Source organism: Mercurialis annua, linkage group LG2, assembly GCF_937616625.2.
Source record: "Mercurialis annua linkage group LG2, ddMerAnnu1.2, whole genome shotgun sequence".
Lineage (NCBI taxonomy): Eukaryota > Viridiplantae > Streptophyta > Magnoliopsida > Malpighiales > Euphorbiaceae > Mercurialis > Mercurialis annua.
In genome coordinates, this window is record NC_065571.1 from 51,124,714 (window position 1) to 51,147,735 (window position 23,022).

General features: G+C 30.2%; 2 protein-coding genes across 2 annotated transcripts; both read right to left on the reverse strand.

The window, feature by feature from the left end:
- Nucleotides 1–2,668: 2,668 nt before the first annotated feature.
- On the reverse strand, nt 2,669–9,174 carry LOC126670131 (glycine dehydrogenase (decarboxylating), mitochondrial). Its single transcript, XM_050363795.2, has 15 exons — nt 7,695–9,174; nt 7,080–7,319; nt 6,923–7,000; nt 6,721–6,821; nt 6,443–6,638; nt 6,046–6,171; nt 5,414–5,599; nt 5,183–5,296; nt 4,597–4,749; nt 4,146–4,334; nt 3,895–3,972; nt 3,689–3,814; nt 3,511–3,609; nt 3,244–3,361; nt 2,669–3,028 (listed from the first exon to the last, which is right to left on the reverse strand). The coding sequence occupies exons 1-15, from the start codon at nt 8,952–8,954 to the stop codon at nt 2,934–2,936; spliced, it is 3,159 nt and encodes a 1,052-aa protein (XP_050219752.1). The 5' UTR covers nt 8,955–9,174; the 3' UTR covers nt 2,669–2,933.
- A 10,561-nt stretch (nt 9,175–19,735) lies between these two features.
- LOC126667062 (putative GATA transcription factor 22) lies at nt 19,736–22,008 on the reverse strand. The gene is made up of 3 exons (XM_050360026.2): nt 21,742–22,008; nt 21,229–21,648; nt 19,736–20,232 (listed from the first exon to the last, which is right to left on the reverse strand). The coding sequence occupies exons 1-3, from the start codon at nt 21,952–21,954 to the stop codon at nt 19,888–19,890; spliced, it is 978 nt and encodes a 325-aa protein (XP_050215983.1). The 5' UTR covers nt 21,955–22,008; the 3' UTR covers nt 19,736–19,887.
- Between the last annotated feature and the right edge of the window lie 1,014 nt (nt 22,009–23,022).

Genomic DNA, 23,022 nt, shown 5'->3' on the forward strand with positions numbered 1-23,022 from the left:
GACTTTTAACATATTTTATATATTTTATTTTACATTAAAATTCTAAACACATACCCTAAACCTTAATGCACCATTTGAATTGAGAATTTAATAAATCTATGGAGCTGAGTTGAATATCGACTCTCAAAAATATTTTGAATATTCAATGCCGAATTTTTAGTGATTACATTTATAAATTTTGTAAATTTTGATCATCCAAAATTTTCAATCGAGCTTAATAGAAGAGAAATAAGACCGAAACGGAAAGAGTGCTCATGTGGAATTAGAGTCGAAAATCTATGAATTGGATATTTATGAATAGCGGATAAGTTTTGCTACCAATTTTGACATTATTTTTTGGATTGAATGAATGTCGTAAATTGCAAGGCAGTTCCTGGAGTGGAGATACCAAAAATTGGCTGGCACTTAGTTGGATTTTGTGATAGCAAGTTCGATGGTTTTTGTTCTTGCCAAAAATAGAAAATGTCCAAACTAAATTCTCAATTCTCAGATTAAAATGTCGCAACCTATAGCGATAAGGATAAACTATAGTAATAGTTTGGTTCAACTTTGTGATGACTATTTGAAGATGCTACTAGTTCAAGACATCTATAGTTACATTCATTATTTTAAAAACCGTATCGGTAAAGCCATCGGTTTCTGATTCAACTGGTTTATTGAATTTTGTTTAAATAAAAATGTTTTAATTTAATGACGAAGTTCAACTGTCGGTTTACTCGGTTCGACCGAAATTCCGATTTTTGTTGTTTTAGAATTAGACCACTAATCGAATTCTGGTTCGACCAGCCGGCCGATTTTTAAAATACTTGTTCCATCAGTCATAAAGTTTGTTTGGAATTTATAAACTTTTTTCACCATTTCATTTTAGGTTTAATCATTAAAAAACACTTTTATATTTCTGACATTTATCATTTATGGTCCAAATTTTGAAAATTTTCACTTTTAGCCTATTTTTGGTTTTGTAGTCATTTATTAAAATTGAAGCGGAAAAAAAATTCTAATATACTCTTTATATTATTTCATGTTTGAGATTTTTTATCGTAAAAAGACAGTTTAGAACAATATGAAGCAATATGAAAAGTATTTTAAAAAAATTTCAATCTAGTTTAATTTGAACAAATGGCTACAATTAAAATTGAAAAATAAAAATTGAGCTAAATTGACGATTTTGAAAATTTGTGCCAAAAGATATCATTATGAATGATTAAGCCTTCATTTAATTTTTTAATGTCTGCTAATTTAAATTCGTATGAGGTTTAAAGTTCGAACCGCGCTCTCTCAGGCCGTTGTTCGCCTATTTAATAACTACTTAATACTAACAATTAATCCAGCTAATTCCACTAATAATTAGAATAGGTGTATCTCTTTCAACAACAAAAAAAATTGGTCCAAACATGTCCATAGTTCTATTAGTCATTTTCTAATAGAAAACTTGTTTGATAATGCCAAAAAGATAATTGCTATTGTTAATAATTCCTCTCTTTATTGTTAGAAACATAAAATATAAATAATACATTTCAAGTTCAATAAAAAAATGTTAAATTATATACACACAATTACACAAAATATTATATGTACACATAGTGAGAACTAAAAAAATACTATGGTTAGATCAACCTAGTTTAGTATGTAAAATTATAAATCACCCGATAATTATCTGTGTCACGTGTTACGCAATTAATGAATAATTTACAATTTCATATGATGAAACACTTTCAAACAGTTAGTAAATTTTCTTTCCTCTGTCTCCTTTTATAATTAATATTTTTCTATAAATATGTTTCTCCGAAATCGGTGTGTGTATGTAGTGGTTGGTTTCCTTTGTTGTAAAATATAAGTTCATTTCACCCTTCAAACTTGAAACAAAGGCTAAAAATATTCAAATTGGTGATTTTTGACAAATACAATCACAATTTGATGAAGTTAGATCACAGCTTGAAAATGTTGTTTGGTAATGCCAACAAAAAATTGCTATTGTTAATAGTTGCTCTCTTTTTTGTTAGAAACATAAAATATAAAAAGTACCTCTTCAAGTTCAATAAAAAAAATGTTAAATCATAAACATACAATTACAAAAAATATTACATGTACACATGGCGAGAACTAAAAGAAATATAGTTAGATCAACCTAGTTTAATATGTAAAATTATAAATTGTCTGATAATTACGTGTGCCACATGTTACACAATTAATGAATAATTCACAATTCTATACGATGAAACACTTTCAAACAGTTAGTGATCTTTTTTTCTCTACAGATCCTTTTGTAATAAGTACTTTTCAATAAATGCATTACTTTAGGAATCAGTACGTCTATATAGTAGTTGATTTCCTTTGTTTGTAAAATAGAAGTTCATTTCACCCCTCAAACTTTAAAAAAAGAGTTAAAAGAGTTCAAAATGGTGATTTTTGACAAATAAAATCACAACGTTATAAAGTTTGATCATTTTACCTCAAATAACAACTCAACAAACATACATTAAAAATACAAATTCCGAAAGATTTTTGGGTAAACTGATCCAATTTTGTGAAGTTGTGAGTTTATTTGCTCAAAACCACCAATGTGCCAAATTGGTAGGGTGAGATAAACCTTTGTTGGCATATACAATGTTGGCAGAAATTACCAATAGTATGTAAATTTGAAGAAAATGCCTCTGGGACATAAATATGGGGCTGTAGTCAATTAAGAGCTACTAGCAAGAGGATTAAAGATGGAAAGAAATATTAATTACAACAGATATGTTGCAATTAGCAACAATTGTTACTAAAGCAGCTTTTTTATCCATATAATCTGAAACTAATGTTTTCAGCTGCAACAAGCAAGAAATATCAATATGGATAATGTATATACAGAGGAAAAGAGAACATCTTTCACAGACTTTCCGTGTTTGCCAAGCAACATTTGCGCATCAACTAACATTGATATGAGCAATTTAAGCACTAGCCGCAGCCGCTTCTTCCACATAATGTGACGCTGGGAGAAGCGTACAGACAAGGTTGCGATCACCATACACATTGTCAACGCGTCCTAATAAAAGACACAAAATCATTAACGTTTCGCCCTAATACTTAGTCGACACAGTACTTCCTATCCCATTCTATGACCGTGGCATTTGATAATGCAAAGTCAAAGAATGAAAAACACGGACAGTAGAATAATATTTCAGGAAAATAAAGTACATTAGGATCAATGAAAGCGGAAAGTTTCAAACTTTTCAAGAATGAAAAAAACGAGATGCATACCTGTGGTGGGCCAAAACTTAGCACCTCGAAGCCAGGAAGCAGGGAACGCTGCATATTCCCGAGAATATGGTTTCGTCCATGTATCTTCCATCAGCAAAGATGGTGGATGAGGAGCTCCCTGCATTTTGACAGTTTTAGGTAGTTGCTGGAAGTTCATGAACTAAAGAACAATTATGTAGCATGGGATGTTACAATTCAATGCCAATATAACTCCATAGTCCACATTATAAATGCATTTTGTTACTGAAAAAAGATCAAAGCATTGACCTTTAGAACATTGTTGTGGATATCAGCTTTTCCATTCTCGATTTCCGCAATCTCCTCCCTAATGGAGATAAGTGCATCACAGAATCTGTCTAATTCAGCCTGAAAAGAAGATGAATTTGGTTAAAACCCCGTAACAAAGAAAAGAAATGAAAATAGATGAGATCGTCACAGATTTTACCTTGCTTTCACTTTCGGTGGGTTCAATCATGAGTGTGCCTGGAACAGGCCATGACATTGTTGGTGCATGAAATCCGTAATCCATAAGTCGTTTAGCAACATCCTCAGGTTCAATACCAGCGGTATTCTGCAAGAAGAATGCCTTGTCAAAATTCACGGTACATTTAAAAGGATTATGTTAAAACAAAAATGACATGTTATAAATACCTTGAAGCCTCTCAAGTCTATAATGAATTCATGGGCACATGTTCCGTTAACTCCTCGGAAGAGAACAGGGTAATAGTTCTGCAAAGCAAACCCACAGCAGAAAAAGTTAAAGAAAGTGCAAATTCATCTATAAAAAACGTTCTACTGGGAGCTCACAAGTCAAATTTAACCGGAAAGTGTGACACAGGTTCATGTTAAACATATTATAGATATAGTAATAAAGAGAAGATAGTGATGGAAAATGAAAAAACCTCCAAACGCTTGGCCATGTAATTAGCACTCAAAATGGCAATCTTTGAAGCATCAGTCAGTCCCTGAGATCCCATCATAGCTATATAAGTATATGATATCGGCAAAATAAGTGCAGAGCCCCATGGTGCAGCTGAAATGGATCCCAGTGGTTGAGCCTCCTCCGGGGGTGGTATGCCACCTGTAGATATCTTCAATATAAAGGAAAAAGAAATTAGAAACTAAAGTGGTGATTACTCAACTAATTACCAGCAATAAGAATCAAGAAAACTAGTTTTTGCTCTTATTATCAATTCATGAATTTTTCTAAGTGATGTATTGTTAAACATATGCAATAAAGAATGAAAATTGTTTTCCAACGAGGATCTGCAGTCCTATAAAATTAAGTAGACAATTGGCAAATTGAGATTAGATGATATGTAGTGAGTTGCTTATTCTAAAAAGAATAATTACCACAGGATGTGAAGGTAGAAAAGGTGCCAAGTGCTTCTTCACACCAATAGGACCCATGCCAGGACCACCACCTCCATGTGGAATGCAGAATGTTTTGTGGAGATTGAGATGACAAACATCGGCACCGATAAAACCTGGACTTGTCAAACCCACCTAAAAGGCCAAAAGTTTAATTAAATTAACAGATGTAAATGAAAATAATGCTGATATTACGTAGATTGTTAAATTGAGATCAACAATCAGTTATTCCTTTAAAAATATATGATATCTGCCAAGAAAAATCATAAATATTCATGGATAAAAGCTTTGGCAAAAGTAGAAACTTAGAAGCAGCATCGTTTTGGATATTCGTTTGAAATTTCAAATGGAGTTCGTATAACAAATAACGAAATGCAGAAATCCTCCATTCAAGAATTCATTGCAAAAGATCTTGATCCATTTGGAAATGCATGTGACTTGATTTGGTGTTTTCTAAGGAATATGTTCTAAAATATAATATATGAGATTCTATTACAAACTTTACCAGATAAGGTAAAATTGTAACATGTAAGAGTAAATTAAAGAAAGACGAAAAGGGAAATCAGACCTGTGCATTCATGTTTGCTCCATCCATATATACTTGTCCTCCATTGTCATGAATGATCTTACATATTTCATCAATGCCTTCTTCATAGACTCCATGAGTAGAAGGATATGTGACCTAAGATTTTAAATCAGAGTAAGACAGCTGATATTACGAAAGAAGCTCTTATACTTCCTCACGCTGAAATTTCTGATAGTGAAAAATTAGATCATTAAGGGAACAATATATCTATACCATTAGTGCTGATAAGTTGTCCTTGTTCGCTTCAGCAGCCTTTCGTAGTTCTTCAATATTAATGTTTCCTTTGGAATCAGTTCCAACAGCAACAATCTTCATTCCACACATGGCAGCACTGGCAGGATTTGTCCCATGTGCTGAAACAGGGATAATGCACACATTGCGATGATGATCTCCTCTTGACTGCAGCATTGATTTAACGGGAGATTAATACAGTAATTGTTTTTCTTCTTTTTCTAAAAGGGGATTAAATGGTTAAGAATTATAAATTTGACAAACCAGATGTAAAATTAAATATCGTTCATGTCCTGTAGAACAAATCATTTATGAGCAATTACAATGATGAGTGGACTTAAAACAGACGTTATGCTACAGGAATTTCTAATTGAAAAAAGATTATGCTAAAACTAGAAGCGTTGACTTCATTGCACCATGAATTAGATTCATAAAGTTCTCTTGAAAAAAATACTATTTAACGGGGAAGGAAGACTCAGAAGAGGAGGTCAATATCCTTGAATTAAACTATCAGCAGTAAAGAAGCATATAATGGAAGGGTACCATGAAAAAAAAAACTACTGCAGCAACCTATGAGGTATAAGAGAACTGTTTATATTAAGGCATTGTAATACCTTGTGATAAGCACGGATAACCATTAGTCCAGCATACTCTCCGGAAGCACCGGCATTAGGTTGCAACGAGAATGAGTCAAAACCAGTGATGGTACACAATAAATCACCCAAGTTGTCGAACATTTCCTAAGATAAGATAACAATTCAAAGAAAGGTCATTTGAGCTGTTCATGCCATTTGATTCAATTCCTGAATTAAGCTACTGTGTCGATAAGATAGATCATCTATAGAAATAGATTCAAATTATATCTATCAAAGAAAATCAGTAAACAAATTAACTAAAAAAAAGTAAAATATATAAATGTAAAGCTAGAAATAAAGTAAATAAAATCAATTAACATGGGGCCGTATGCAACACATCTCAATTTTCTGTTTCAATAATACAGAATTAACCTACCTGATAACCCTGAGCCTGTTCAACAGGAGCAAAGGGGTGAATGTTGGCAAAGCTAGGCCATGTCACTGGCATCATTTCAGAGGTTGCATTCAATTTCATCGTACAAGACCCCAATGGAATCATACTGTGGCACAAAGAGAGATCTTTCGACTGTAACTTATGAATGTATCTGAGAATATCATGCTCTGTATGGTACCTGATAAAAATCAAGAAAACAGAAGAAATTTATAGTTGCTTTCAAATAGCGATCTTGCTAAAATATTCAGTGCAAGAGTTACATGTTAAATATTTGGTGCGTTAGGAAGGGGCTCTCCCTTGCTAGGTCAGAAGGAATTGCATTCTGAACCTCTGGTGCCAGAGATGCGGCAGAGAACGGAACCTGATATTTAAAACAAAAGTCATTAGCTTTATGGTCAAGCATTATGACCAACTCAAACCACCAAAATCGAAACACCATGAGAAATGCTTGTTGATACTTACAGGCTTGCCACCAGCAAACACTTTAAAAAGAGCATCAACATCCTCCAAGGTTGTTGTTTCATCAAAGGCAACAGTGATCTGAAAAGCAAATTATAATATAAAAACCATGTGACACTGACTTGTAGTCGAATAATAAAATAGATAGAATTAAACTTACATTGTTTGCGTCTACGACTCGCAAGTTCATCTCACTTTTAAATGCGGAATCAGCTATTTCATGTGCATTACACTTGACTTTCACTGTGTCAAAGAAGGGAAGGCCCTGAACTTCAAATCCAAGTTTCTTCAGCCCCACTGAAAATGCTCCAGCAAGACCATGGACTCTTTGAGCTATGACTTTGAGGCCTTCAGGTCCATGATAGACAGCATACATAGCAGCCATGTTTGCCAGCAACGCCTAAACAGAAGAAAAGTTTCCATTTAACTAAAATAAAACTAACTGCAGTGTTTATACTAGCCTCTGCTCTATTGATTCGGGAAAGGAAAAGTAAATTGTTACAAACACAATTTGTAGAAATAGTCTCAAAATTTTCTGAGAAACACGGGAGCTATATTGCACGAAACTTTGCGGTCTAACATTTTTGAAAAGAAAATGCTTCTAATACTCCAAAACTTTATATTTATAACTTATTCTTGTATAAACATCATTTTACGTTTCTGTTTCTGTTTCCGTACTACATAGCATGGGAGTGACTTCTCATTAGTTTTATACAAGCTGGCCCCAAACGAATAAACACGCCAATTAATAATAATAAAAATAATAATATCTTACTTGCGCAGTACAGATGTTGCTGGTGGCTTTATCCCTGCGAATATGCTGCTCCCTAGTTTGCATCGCCATACGCAGAGCAGGCTTCCCTGAAGAATCAACACTAAGACCAATAATTCTTCCGGGCATCAGCCTTTTGTACTCTTGTGAGGTAGCCAAGAAAGCTGCATGAGGACCTCCATAACCCATTGGAACACCAAATCTCTGAGCTGAACCAACAACAATATCTGCTCCTAATTCACCAGGAGGCTTCAACATTGTCAACGCCAACAAATCCGATGCCATAACAACCTTAACACCATGAGCATGAGCATTCTTAATGAAATCCTCATAATCTAAAACTTCACCCTCAGTCCCTGGATACTGAACTAAAACACCACAAACATCTCCACTTTTGTAATCAATATCCTTAAGATCCGCAGTAACCACCTTAATCTCAAAACCCTCAGCTCTAGTCTTACAAATATCGATAGTTTGGGGGTGACAATTGTTAGCAATAACAAAAGTTTTCTTCTTTCCTTTTAGTATATTATTACACATAGCCATTGCCTCAGCAGCAGCGGTTCCTTCATCGAGCAACGAAGCATTCGACATAGGCAATCCAGTAAGATCAGTAATCAAAGTTTGATAATTAAGCAAAGACTCCAATCTCCCCTGAGATATCTCAGCTTGGTAAGGAGTATACTGAGTATACCAAGCAGGATTCTCCAAAATATTCCTCAGAATAACAGGTGGAACATGAGTATTATAATACCCCATACCAATAAATGACTTAAAAACCTTATTCTTTGATGCTAAATCTTGCATATGTTCCATCATTTGATTCTCAGTCAAACCACCATCAAATTTTGAGAACTTCATTGAGTCAATTCTAATAGATTTAGGCACAGTGGCATCAATTAACGAGTTAAGACTATCAAAGCCACATAACTCAGCCATTTTACTCTGGTCTTCTGGTGTAGCTGAGTTATGGCGCCTAGGAAAAGTGTCACTCGGTTTCAAAGACTCAACAGAAATGGATCTAACCTGTGACCCAATACCATAAACCACATTTTTGCCACCTCCGGACAAGAACCCTGATCTAGAACTCCTCGAAGCAAACGAAGACAAGGATGAGACATACCTTGAAGGAGTGTACAACACAGGAGAAGCTGAGTTCAATACAGTTGATGACTCGAACCGGCTGTGGTGGTTATGTGGCTTTGATTCGTTAACCAACCGCTTCAAGATTGCCCTGTTAGCCAACTTTCTTGCACGTTCCATAATCAATGTACAAACAAAGATTATGTTTTTTGTTGTTGGGTTAAGTATAGAAAGAAAAAAGATTAAATCTTTTTATGAGAAGCTAAAGGGCAATGAGGCTGGTTGGTGAGCAAAAGGGAATATGATTAATTCTGCACCATGGTATACAAGTTGAGAGGTGGGTTGGTGATAATGTAGTGATTTTTTGTGTGTGTAAATAATATTATGTGTTAGTTGAGAGTATATATATATATATATGTTAAAAAAATATGAGATTTATGGGTTCAAGATCTGGTGGTGGTGATGGTGGGTGATGAGTGACTAAGCACCAATGAAGAAAAAGACAGAACCTTTTATATTCTTTTATTTTCACAATTTGCAGGAAAATGTTACCAAAAAGAAAATATTATCAAAAGAGAAGAAGAAAAATAAATGAATGGAAGAAATTGAAGGAAATGAGATTGAGTTTCAATGGATGGAAATGCTTCCCATTTTCATTCATTCAAAGACAAATAAAAATTGGATCTTTAAAACAAATTGTTATTGAATGGTAATCTCAGATTCATGGGTGGCAGAATCTCTTTCACACCATTTCTATCTCTTACTTATATAATAAATTTAAAATAACTAATTGGGCTAGGGTTTTTAGATCAATCACAAGACTCCAACAATTAGTACAATAATATGAATAATTTCAAAGTAAAACTATAGTTTTTTATAATTTACTATAAAAATTAATATTTTTATAATTTTTTAATATTAATCATCTTTTAAAAAAATTTACATTATGATAATGTGTATTTTAGCGTTTATATCATTAAAAATTGCTCAATATTCCGAACCATAAAAGAACTACAGTTTATCGTCAAAATTGTTAAAATTAGATATTTATATTAAAATTATTAATTTTATTAGTGAGATTTATGGTTTATTTTATTATCAATCCCAAATGATATTTGGAAATAAATCTTTGAAGGGAACAGTCACTTTTTAAACACTTGGATGTGAGAAACACTAGATTTTTATTATTTTTGTTTGTATTTAATTAAAAAGTGGGACCAATGAAATGGTTGGAGGGCATAAATAAGAAATTATCTAATTAGTGAAAATGATTTTCTATGGGTGATTTTGTAACTAAAGAACATGTGTCATGGACATTGGAGTTTGTGTTCTTTTGTGGTGGGTATGGTTTTGGTAATCTTCATAATTTTAGAACCCTAAAATTTCCAAGAAGGATAAGAAGGATGATTTTGATCAAAATTGGGAAGATCTCATTTATTTTAGTGAGAAATAGAAATTTAGAGTTGGATCCAAAATATGTGGGAATCTAGTCCATTAAAAGCTAGGTTCTACATACTGAGATATGTCCTAGTATATGGGTTATAACTAATAATGGCCCATCCCATGTTTGAGTAAAGTTTTAGGAAAATATTTGCTTTAAAGATGCAATAGTTAATTTTATGGCAGGAACCCTAATTGAATTTAATTGAAAAATAATTTAAAAATTAATGTTATTTAATTTAAGGCTTAATTATTTAAAGATTATTCATGTTAATATTTTTTTTATATTCCGACGTAAGAAAAAAACCGTTTGTACTTATTTTTGGGTTTTCATGTTTCACCTATATCCTAAAGTATTAAATTGATCTATTTTCATTTGAAAAAAAATTAAACTAATCCTTCATTTTTAGCCTATATTCTAATTAAATGTTAATATTATTAATAGTATAAAAACACCTTCTTCTTTAAAAAAATTTAAAAATAATAATAATTTTTTATTTAATTTATGAATTACTTTTAAATCAAAAATCCTAAAAACACACCATTTACAAAATTGAAAAAATTAAACGGTCGCGGCCCATCGAAGAAGGAGCTGTTGCACCTTCTCCGATGGACATGCTCCTTCACCGGAAGCAGGTAAGGAGTAGCTCGCTCCTTCTCAGATATGGAAAAGGAGCGAGCTGCTCCTTCTCTGGTGCGGCGCGGTGAGTTCGTCAATCGTATTTGGGTATGTCAGAAGCGTTTTTAATTTATTTAATTATTTTAATAAAATTTAAAAAACTAATTAATTATTAGAATTTATTTAAAGGTTTTTAAAATTGAAATATTTGTTTGTATTTTTTGAAATAGAAAAAAATATGACATAATATTTCTATTTAGTTGTTTTTAATGTTTTCATTTATAGATTAATTAAATTGTTAAAAAAATTAATATTGGGGCAGAAGTGAAACATGAAAACCAAAAAAAATACAAACAGTTTTTTTTACGTCGGGACATAAATAAAAAAATAATTCAACGTGAGTGGTTTTTATTGGATAAACATTATTGGTGTCACTCTAAACCCTTCCCTCATACGTGACTACCTTTTCCGTTATAATGTTTTAATAGAATGGTTATTTGCTTTATTTCCTATTAATGGCCAAAAAAATCACTCACATTTTAAACTTTTTTAGTTTCAGCCGACGTTGCAATTTTATCAAGTTATTTGGGCTGATGTAGCGCGATATAACAGCACTGGATTAGTCAATTTTATACATATGGACTTATAATATTGCAACTATATATGTTAGATACTTTAGTCTACATAGCTTTCATATTTAATTCTTTGAGATTTCTTTTATTTTATTTTTTACGCTCATATGGTAGGTGAGATCTCCTCATAATTCCCAATACTCGTAGCCATCAATAATCTTTCCTTTTCGGGAATTTATTTTCACCTACTACAGTTATGTTATATGTGCATTATATATATGTTTAATAAAGAAAAAATTACACAAATGGGCTAATGGCGGGCTTTTCTCATATTTTTGCTAAGACTCTTCAAATCTTTCATCAATGCTAACTTTTTCTTTACTTTTATAAGCTAAAAACGGTAAATTATTACATCTCTTATATAATTGATGCTAGACTTCCACCTGTCATATCTTTGATTCATTTTTTTGCATAAATTAATACATGTTGCTTCTTCTTCCTTATTCCTCTTTCTATTTTCATATTTCTTCCAGCCATGGTTAATTTTTTCATCAATTTTTTTTAATTCTTTTTAATTCTCTATTTATTTATTTATTTCGTTCTTTTTGATTCCTCACTCATTAAATCAAAACCTCATCTTTTCTTATAACCTAAAATTCATCAGTTTTTTTTGTTCTTTTTAATTCTCCATTTATTTATTTTTTTCATTCTTTTTGAAGCATGGTGATGGAATTGAGTATTTTTCAGATGTGACTATCTTTTTTGTCTCTCTATATGTACCATATTTTAATAATATATATTTTGGCACTTAAATTTTGATGAAACTAATGACTCAGGTTGAAGTAGAAGCACTATTGATCTAAGGGTCAAGGCTAGCCACAGTGATGAACCAAGTGAAGAAGCTAGATGTGTCTGTCCTTGTTCTAGGCTACAAAAAACCCTCTCACCTTTTCAATTGGTGAGTTCAAATGTACCCTTAATTTATCTCTAATATTTCATTTGTAATCTCTAATTGGTGTTTTTGCAGTCTGTGTAGAACGAGCAATAGTGAAGAGTTTGTGGAGCAATGCATAAATAATGTAGAGTGCTTAACAATTGAAGATGAAGATGGAGGATTTTTCTTCTATTAAATTTAAAATGCTCAAGGAACTGAAGACGGTCTGTGAGATTGGTTCGATTTGGTGTAAAACAATTGCATTTGAGAATTATGAGGGAATAGATTGACTTTGTATAGTATTAGTAGAAGTAGTTTGACCGTTGAAGAAAGTTATGAAAAGGGTGATTAACATATTGAGATTGACTTCATCAATTAAAAAGTGTATGGATTTTGTGCACTTTATATATATTTATTATGAGATATAAAATTGACAAGTTATATATATATTTTATCAGCGAATCAACTTCATCTTCAGTTTTTAATTTAATAGCATTAAAGGCTAATTGAGAATTATAAGAGCCGTAGTCAAATAAAAGGGGGATAATTTTGAAAATTTCCAGTCTGAATTGGCATAGTATATGTATTATTTATGTATTTGAAATATATTATTTATATATTTTTATGTGAATATATCATTTTTTATATTGTTATTTTTTTATAACTATAAGATTAAGTATTAAATGTGTTTCATAGATGTATTTGAAATATTTTTTTCAATAAGTTTCATTAGTAGTGTGTGACTGTTTTCAAGATACATCTTAAATACATAATCTGATACATATGTTATACATATCTGATACATGTCAGAATCAGCTCAAATACATTTATTTTTAAATATATATTAATTCATTAAATGTGTTTGACAGGTTTTTTAGATGAATTTATTAGATAAATTTTTAATATATAATTTATACATGATAAATATATCCTTAATATGTGTCTTCTCGTCAATGGTGGTACCTCAATGTCTTCGAGATACATTTTCGGTACATCTCCTATACATTTTCGATACATCTCTGATACATCATCAATACATATCAGAAACAGTTCAAAGAATATTCAAATATATGTTTTATAAATATATATGTCTTTTAGATGTATTTTTAGATACATATTTCATATACAATTAAAACATGATAAATATATCCTTAATACGTTCACTGATAAATAATTTATACAATTTATAGAGCATGCGACATATTTTTATGATATAGAAAATCATAACTTATTATTTTTATGATATCAAAATGTTATTAATATTATTTGATGAGTGAACTTTTAATTAAAGCAAATGATACATAAATAATACATTTTAATAATATATATAGTAATTTTATCAATGTCGATAAATTTGATGAAGTGGATAAATATTGTTATTAGTTATTTTTTATATCACATATATATATAAAGATGTTTACATTGATAAAAGTTGAGTTAAGAAAATCATAACTTATTATTTTTATGATATCAAAATATTATTGATATTATTTGATGAGTGAACTTTTAATTAAAGCACGTGATACATATATCTTCTAATTTAAAATATATCATACATACACCGTAGAAACACATAAATAATACATATTAATAATATATTTATTTATTTATTTTTAGTTTAGAAATATGAAAAAATAATAGTCAGATATGTTCTTGATACATATCCGATACATAACAGATACATAAATGATACATGTTTGAATAGTTTGACGAACTGACGCGCGACTGACGCACGGTTATAATACGCGTGTCAGACGCATGTCAGACGCGTTTCTGACGCGTTTTTGACCTATTCTGGCGCGTTTTTGACTTTTTTCTACCCTTCTCTCCTTGCAACGTGTCAGCTTTTTATGAAGTATGTATTTGATGTAATTTTTCAGATTTTGTATGTGCTGATGTAATTATTTGTCTGATTGAGTAATGTTGTTATTTGCTTTTTTTTTTGTATAGTTTTGTCATTTTCTCTTTAATAAATTTGCACCATCAATATTTGCCTTTGGTAAAAAAAAAATGAAAAAAGGGCCAACAAAATACGGTTCTAGTTACTTAATTGCTTGCATCTTCTGCTAACCATGTTTTAACCATCAAATCTAGTCATGTTAATTTAATTTTAAAAAATAAACAATTCTGTCGGTCCATTATTATTATAAAAAAGAATGCATATGTTGATTTTTTCACCAAAAGAAAAGAACGTGGTGACTTTCTTTTCTCAGCCCCATTGACAGATATTTTTTTTTATCTTCAACGATCCATTATCAAAATCTCTTTCTTGTTCCAAAACAAAAATTTATGCACTTTCTGTATTATTTTTTAGTCTAATTATTTAAAAATCAATCACGTTATTTTTTTTTATTTATACCCACATATTAAAAAAAATCAATTGTACTCTTTTTAAAATTTTTAGATTTCGTCTCTATCCAAAAGCATTAAATTGACCTCTTTCCATTTTAAAAAATTTAAATTGATCCTTCACTTTTTAATTTATATACTAATTATATATAAATATTATTAACTGGACAAGTTCACCTTCTTCCTTAAATTCAACAAATAATAATTATTTAATTTATATTAATAATCAATAATTTTTTAAAATGAAAATCTATAAAATAATACAATTTACATAAAATAAAATTATTTAAATTTTTCGAAGAAAATTTCTCCTCGAAGAAGGAGACCGAGTTGCTCCTCCTTCATGAAATGAGTAGCAGATCGTGCTCCTCCTTCGTCCTTTCGAGGAGGAGAACCGGAAAAAATAAAATTAATTTTATTGTAAAAATTTATGTGACGGGTTCGTAAGTCGGAAAAGTATGGTGGTGAGTCGGAAGTGTTTTTTAATTTTTTGACAATTTTTTTAAAAACAATTGATTATTAGAATTTGTTTGAATATTTTTAAAGTTGAAGGACTTGTTTGTATTTTTTTTAAATAAAAAAATATATGATATTTCTATTTAGTAGTTTTTAACGTTGTCATCCTTAAATTAATTAAATCTTTAAGTGTACTCTTATTGTGGTAGAGATGAAATCTAAAATCCAAAAAAGGGTACAATTGTTTTTTTTTTTCAACGTGTGGGTGTAAACGAAAAAACAATTGAACGTGGGTGGTTTTTAAATAATTAGACCCAAAAAAATTCGATTTTTCATCCCTTTTAAATTTCAATTGATGTTGTAAAATCGCAAATTGTATCCAAATTCACATTTTTGGATTTTAATTGCACCAATTTTATAAATTGGGCTTTTTTTCATTCGAAAGGAATTCAAAAAATATCTTTATAAATGATTTATTTGAACTATTTTTCATTTGAAAAATTTAAAATGAATGATTTTTTGAATCTTTTTTCTAAAGAAAAAAAGTTAATTTGATAATTATGGATACAATTAAAAATAAAAGGTATGACTTTGAGTATAATTGACAATTTTACAACATGGCACTAAATTAAAAAGAGCAAAAATATCAATTTTTTAAAAAAATATTACAAGTTTAACAAAGTAATGGAAAAAATGTAATTAAGGATAAATAGGGTGAACTGATAAAAGCAAATTATGTTGAATCCATGAATTTAAGCAAACCACGAACACTTATATTAATACTAGTATTGCATGGAAAAATATGAACGGGAATTTTATTGAGGAAATTTCCAAAACTACATTATTTCTTAGTTTATTTATAGTTTCATATTATCTTTTTTGTCTTTATTTTTCTAACCTTTTTTTACGAAAAATATTTTTTTTTTCATAAATATTTTTTTTTCACTTTTTAATAATTTCTTCTATTTTTTATAGATTTTTTTTGTGTTTTTTTAATATATTTTTTTGTGTTTTTTAGTGTAGCTATGGTGTATTATAATATATCTATTGTGTTTTTTTAGTATAATTATGATGTTTTTATAGTGTCAAAATAGTGTATATATAGTATATGTATGGTATTTTTGCAGTGTTTTTATAGTGTATACCATAAAAATACTGCAAATATAACATAAACACTGCAAATACACCATAAAAATATAGATGCACTAGAAAAACACTATATATACACTATAGATATAAAAATTATAGATCTACAACAATCTCTTTACAAAAAATCTAATTTATCACAAAAAAACTAAAAAATTACAAAATATCTAAAATGACGTTGAAGATTTTATCGGAAGAAACGCGACGACGAGAAAATCATTGGAATAATCGCGACGATGAGAGATCCACCGAAAAAACGCGACGGTGAAAAAATACGACAAAAAATCAACCGAAAGACGTGCGACGACAACATGGAAAAAAGCGGCGATCAGAAAAGAAGAGAGGAAGAAATATTTGATAGGGAAAAAAGTTAAAAGGAAGAGAGAAATTTGACAGGGAGAGAAAAGTAGAGCGAAGGAGAAAATCTGTGTGAGGAGAGAGAAAAAATGTAGTGGCTATGAAAATCAAATGACTTAAAATGAGATAAAGCCGTAATAGAAAATAGCGTATTTTTTTGATATTATATTTTAAATGAGGGTAGAGAGGGAAATTATGTAAAGATGAGTAAAAAATCTGTAAATATATTTCAAAATGAGGTATTTTAAAAATAATTCCAATTTTATTTTTTATATTCAAATATTTATTATAAATATGGTTTACGGATTATATATATATATATTTAAAGTTTTTAAATAATAATTATAATTATCTTTATTTTGGTGTAGAGTTTATGAGGTTTTTTTTAATAAGACGACATATTTATACTTTCCACATTCAGATCAATCCTCTTCAGTCTTATAGGCCCCTTGCGGGAAGAAAAAAACTCAAAACTCCGAATTTATAAACTGATGCATACATAAGTATGGTCTGAACCCGCAATTTCACTTAAACCTCACTTAAATTAGAAGATCGTTTTACCAACTTACATGCGCGTTAAAATTATTATAATTATCATTTTAATATTATTTTCAGATATCAAATGATTAAGATAAAATAAACTTATCTTTAACTGTTAGTATTAATTTAATGAGAAAATAACAAAAAAGCAAGAAAAACTGTTCCTATTTTCGCACTTTACAATTTTTATGATTCTGTTTTCATTATCACTATTTAATTTACATAATCACCACCTTTCCTCATTTATTTTCAACCACCACCACTTTTTTCTTAAATTTACACGTGTTCACCTATGTAACACTCACTGGGTTTTTTTTTTTCATAATTGCTTTCTTCTTCTCCATTATTCTATCCTTCACCACTATCATTCTCCACCACCACTACTCTCATACTCTTCGCCAGCCACTCTCTGTCGGAAACTTCGTCCCCAGCAAGTTACCGAGCTCTCCAATCGGAGCCACCCAGCCGTAGCAATCGGGCCACCTTGCTCGCCGCCGTCAAGCCCGTTTCAGCTCTGCCATCGCCGATCTCGTTATAAACAAAGATAAAAAGAAGAGATGAGTAGAGTCTCGTTAAAATCAGTAATATAATGGCAGTAATAGGAGAATAAGAAGAGAATACAGCAGTTTGGTATTAAAAGTTCAAAATCGTTAAGATTCAACCTTACCATTTTGCTGATGTTGTTATAATTTCACTCAAACACATTTACACTGAAAGCAACTATATAAGTGGTCTGCATATGTGCGAGAATGGAATGGAGCATTTGTCCCAGTCAAAGCCCATAAGATCAATCTCAGTGAGTTTTCGGCCATCCTAATAACCCACACCACCAGTATTTATACGAAATCTTCCTTACTACAACAAATAAAGAAAATTATTAATCATAAATAGTAGAAATGTCACATTATCAGCCTGGTCAATACTTACGTCCTATTTTTTGTTCCGTACTTGCATTTAAGAAAGCCACAAAGTCTTTAAAATTCAAACCATCCACCATTTTAAGTAGCCCAGGTCACTGATGAGGTATTCTCCACTATCAATTTCTTTTCGTTTCAAAATCTATTTAGATTATTCGATTAAATGAGTATAATACCTTTATATTAGTTTTATGTGAATTAATTCGAATATATTATCCGCTACATATATGATACACAATTTATACACGATAGATACATATTTGATACATTAATTCAAATATATTTTTAATATATTTTTAATACATCTCTGATACACAATTTATACATGATATATACAAATTTGATACATTAATTGAACTAACTGACTAATTTGATTGGTTCATTTTCATATTTAAAATAGCTTATAAACATATATGTAATAATACTAATTAAAATGAACTAATTAATTCATTTTAATTAGTATTATTATATTTATTGTTTTGTTTATATTTGATCAGCTCGGTTTTATGGTTTGACCGGAAGTCCAAGGTGGAAGAAAGGGAAAAAATGAGTAGAAATACAAAATATTCGATAAATATTTGATACATCTCGGATACATATGTGATACCTGATACATAATTTATACGTGTTTAAAAAGACTATTGTCAAATTACGTTGAAAATTGAAAAATTATCAAACATATAATTTGACATCTCTGATACATATATGATACATATTTAATACATCGCTGATACACTTTTGATTTGTCAAGTTCTATAGTTTCAAGGACTGTCATCATTGGAGTATTATTTGTAGAGTGGATACATATCTGATATATTCAAATAAATCATCGCCGAATTATATAAAAAAAATATAAACATAATAAACACATTTTTTTTAAATGTATTTAATAGATACATCGATGATACATAATTTATACACGATACATATATTTTTAAATGTCTTTAAATAGATACATGATAGATACATTTTTACTAAATTTATACACTGTATATTTTTTTACATATATTTGTTTGATACATCATTGATACATAATTATTTATTGTAGTTAATTAAACCAGCTTTCTAATATTTATAAATATTACTTTGAATAATTTTGTGGATTTTTTTTATTTATAAATATACATGAATAATAAAATACGATATATAATCAAAATATATTTTTAAAAAATAAATAAATAACTATCAATTTTATTTTTTTGGAGAATGTATCAAGGACATCTCAGAGATGTATCAGAGATGTATCGGAGATGTATCAGATGATATTACAAAACTGTGTTTTTAATTTGTTGATGCTTGCGTGCTATAGGCTGACGCGCTATGACGCATGCTGACGCACTCTGACACACAAATCACAAGTGCTAGCTGTTTTTATTCTCTTTTATTAAGATAGTGTCATGTTTGCCATGTGTCACCTTTTTAATGGAATGGTGTTTGTTGTAAACTTTTGTGCTTTTTTGATAGGAATGATAAATAATGGAGTTAGGTGACAATGTATGAAATGTTGAGCCATTTTTGTGGTATTTTTGTGACATTCTCTAATTTAATTTAATATTTGTTAAAAATGCAATGCGCTTTCTTTTAGTATTTTTCACTTTATTGCAGGATAAAATTACAAATAACCCAAATGGTGTAAAAAATTATTTTTATCATAAAATTTTCCGCTAATATAATCTAGTGCTAAATAACTTATTTTTAAAATTTAAAACTTTTAGGTTCTAATAATCTACCTCTTCTCTTTTCTATTACAATTAAGAAAACTCCTCATTAAAAAATAAAAAGTCTAACTGTGAATAAAACCACAAGATAATTCCATAAGTAGTATTGCTGCTTCTTCCACATCCTGAGGAAACACTCGTTGAAGAGCAGAATTCTTGCTTAAACTTATTGCAAAATTCTTCAAGCTAATCTTTGTCTTTTGACCTACCTGATTATGAGGTGCATGATCATGAGCCTTGCAGATTTTCTTGCATTGTGCTGTTTTCTTTTCTTTAACTACCTTAACAGTCTTTGAAGATGATGCCTCCGTGGTAATAACCGTGCCGCTTTCCACTGCAGCTGCGGCGGTAGCGGCGGCCATTGCACGTCTGGCCTTCCGTTGACGAATCCCGCAGGCATTGCAGAGGGACTGCATCAATTATGCATAGAATTAGCAAAACTTGTTTATAAGTATATCATAAATGTACCAACGAGCTGCTGTATCTCAAATGGTATAAGCGCTAGACAGCAAACTGTCAAGGTCGTGGGTTCAATTTCTCCCACAAGCGCTCCCCCTCCCCAATCATAAAAAAAAAAAGTATATCATAAATGTACATGAATCATGATTAATGAATGATTTGGAGCCATGGAAATAACATTTTTGGATTATTAGCCCCTGTGGTACCACAATTTTATCTTTAGTTCTAATTTAATGTCATGTTAAGTAAATTTGAAAGGTAATTGATTTTGAGAATTACTAAACTTTTGAGTTATTTCTTTTTGACTATTTAATTTTAGTCGTGGAACTATGATTTCATTTCTTTTTACAGAGTTAGAATCTAATTACGTTAGTTGTTAGTTTTAAGTTGTTAAGTTAAATTTTCATTTTTTAAAATTGGCCTATGATTTCATTTAATCAAAAAGGATTTTTTGTCGCTAATTAAATAAATATTGAGTTGATTGCTTATGTGTTTACATAATAATTGGCATGATTTAGCATAAACAATCAAATAATGATTGAATGACACGTGCATAATTTGGTTTCAAATAAAAAAATTAATCATATTGAAACAAAATTAACAAATTAAAGTTCCATGATCAAAATTAAATAATTCAAAAGTTTAGTGATTTCTAAAATCAATTATCCAAATTTGATTTATACTTTAGGGCGATGTTTCTTGAATAAATTCAGACTGAAACATATTAACATGGCAGATGATTATTGAATAAATATCTTCGTCTCTGAATACCACATTATCACACATTTATCTGAATTTGTCCATATATATGGTGGCCTGAAATGGAAAGTAAACTTACTACACCATTTTGATATATGTAATTAATATATGGGTATCAAATTAACCCTAAAGACAAAGATTTGGTACCACATACACTAATAATCCACATATTTTGGGAAGAAGATCACCTTAGGGCCCCGAGGGCCGCTCCTCCACAGAGGGGTGGTGGTGGTGCTGCAATCGGAGCATACCCTAATTACATTGTTGCTGCAGGAGGCGGAGGAGTTTATGTCATTATTATGTTGCTGATGAAGATCTTGAAGCTTGAGTGTAAATTTCATCGGCGGCTTATTATTATTATTATCAGCTTCTGAGCTGCAATTCATCATTTTTCGCATCAACCTCATTTTAGAGGGAATCCATTTCTCCGATCCATCGCCACTTTCATGGAGATCATAATCTTCAGCCAGCTCTCTTTTACACGACGAGGATAGTTTCTGAATTTTATTATGTTTTACAGTACTTTCTTGAAATGATGAAGATGAAGAAATGGTTACATGATCTTCAGTACTTGATCTGCTATGATATTCTGATTTGTAGTTATCAACCTGTGATTATAAACAAATAAATGAGGATTTAATAAAACAAGATAAAGAATTCACAAGTAAGTGAAATTAAATTGATGTGTACGTTAATCTTGCCTGGTGATCATGGTGGTGTGAGGATTCCCCAGTTAGTTTGGTGGAATATTCTTTATGAGCTTGAAAATTTGTACTGGTAAAGAAATTATTAGTAGGGTTTAAGGAGGAGGAGGAAGAAGAAGCATGATGATGAGGTGGCAAGAACAGTTGCAGGTGTTGATCTTCTTGTAGCTCAACAGTTGGAAATTTGTTGAGATCATAGAGTGGAGTCATTGTGTGAGGGAGAAAGAGAATTATTGTCTGTTATGTAAGTGTAGCCAAAGATGGAGATTATATATAAAAAAATTAACAGGGGCTAAAACGACCTTAAACAATAGTGATAAGGGTACTTTTATGCAGCGTAATTTCTATTTTAAATCTTATCACTTTCCATTTGAACCGATTTAAGCACAACGTTTAAAATATCGCATGACACATTCTATCCCTTTAATTATTGACATTGTATAGCATATAGTCATTTCTTATAAAATATAAAGCTACAAAATGTGTAGTAAACAAGGTTGTTTTATATAAAACAACGTTAAACAACAGAAATGTGCTAAAAAGTTGAAAAGAAATGGTATTGTAATACAATGTTTTAAATGTCAAACTTAAATTGCTATAAATAGAAAACGTTGAGATTTAATATGTAAATAATTCTTTTATAAATACTCCTATGTATATTGTTGCACAATATACTAGTTACTATAATTCTGCTTGCCTTATCATCAAAAAGAAAAAATCAATCTTTTCCTTTTTTTTTTGTTTATCTCAAACTTTCTAATATCGTTAATTTTTTAATTTTTTTTATTTTCAATTTTAATGGCACCCATTTTTTAATTAATTCTTTTTTCATTTGAAAAAAAGTTAAAATACTCTTCATATTTGACACATATTTTCAATTTGTAATATTTTTAAAAACAATAAAGATTTATTTAGACTACATATATAACGTAAGGACATATTCGGATTTTTTTAGAGTAAAAATTTTCATTTTGAGAAATGGCTACAATGAAAATTAAAAGTTAAGAAATAGAGTCAAATCAATTATTTTAAAAATCTAAGATATAAATGAAAAAAATTTTAAAAATATATATTTTTGAATGAATAAGCTATTTTAATTTAATAGAAAAAACGGTCATTCATGCCTCTAAGGTTTGGAGTCTGGATCAAGTAAACCCTCAACGTCCGAAAAGGTTCACACATGCCCCCAATGTTTGTAAAAATACATTATCAGGCTCCTCGGTTTAATGTTGTTTCACTGCTCCTAATACTCCGTTAGTGCGATCATACGTTACAAAG

Coding starts and splice junctions, on each gene's coding strand:
- LOC126667062 (XM_050360026.2), bottom strand. CDS start 21,954: ATGACTCCACTCTATGATCTCAACAAATTTCCAACTGTTGAGCTACAA. Junction 21,649..21,741: donor CACACCACCATGATCACCAG/GCAAGATTAACG, acceptor TTATAATCACAG/GTTGATAACTACAAATCAGA. Junction 20,233..21,228: donor GCGGCCCTCGGGGCCCTAAG/GTGATCTTCTTC, acceptor TAATTGATGCAG/TCCCTCTGCAATGCCTGCGG.
- LOC126670131 (XM_050363795.2), bottom strand. CDS start 8,954: ATGGAACGTGCAAGAAAGTTGGCTAACAGGGCAATCTTGAAGCGGTTG. Junction 6,639..6,720: donor ACGCACCAAATATTTAACAT/GTAACTCTTGCA, acceptor GATTTTTATCAG/GTACCATACAGAGCATGATA. Junction 3,362..3,510: donor TCCACAACAATGTTCTAAAG/GTCAATGCTTTG, acceptor GTCAAAATGCAG/GGAGCTCCTCATCCACCATC.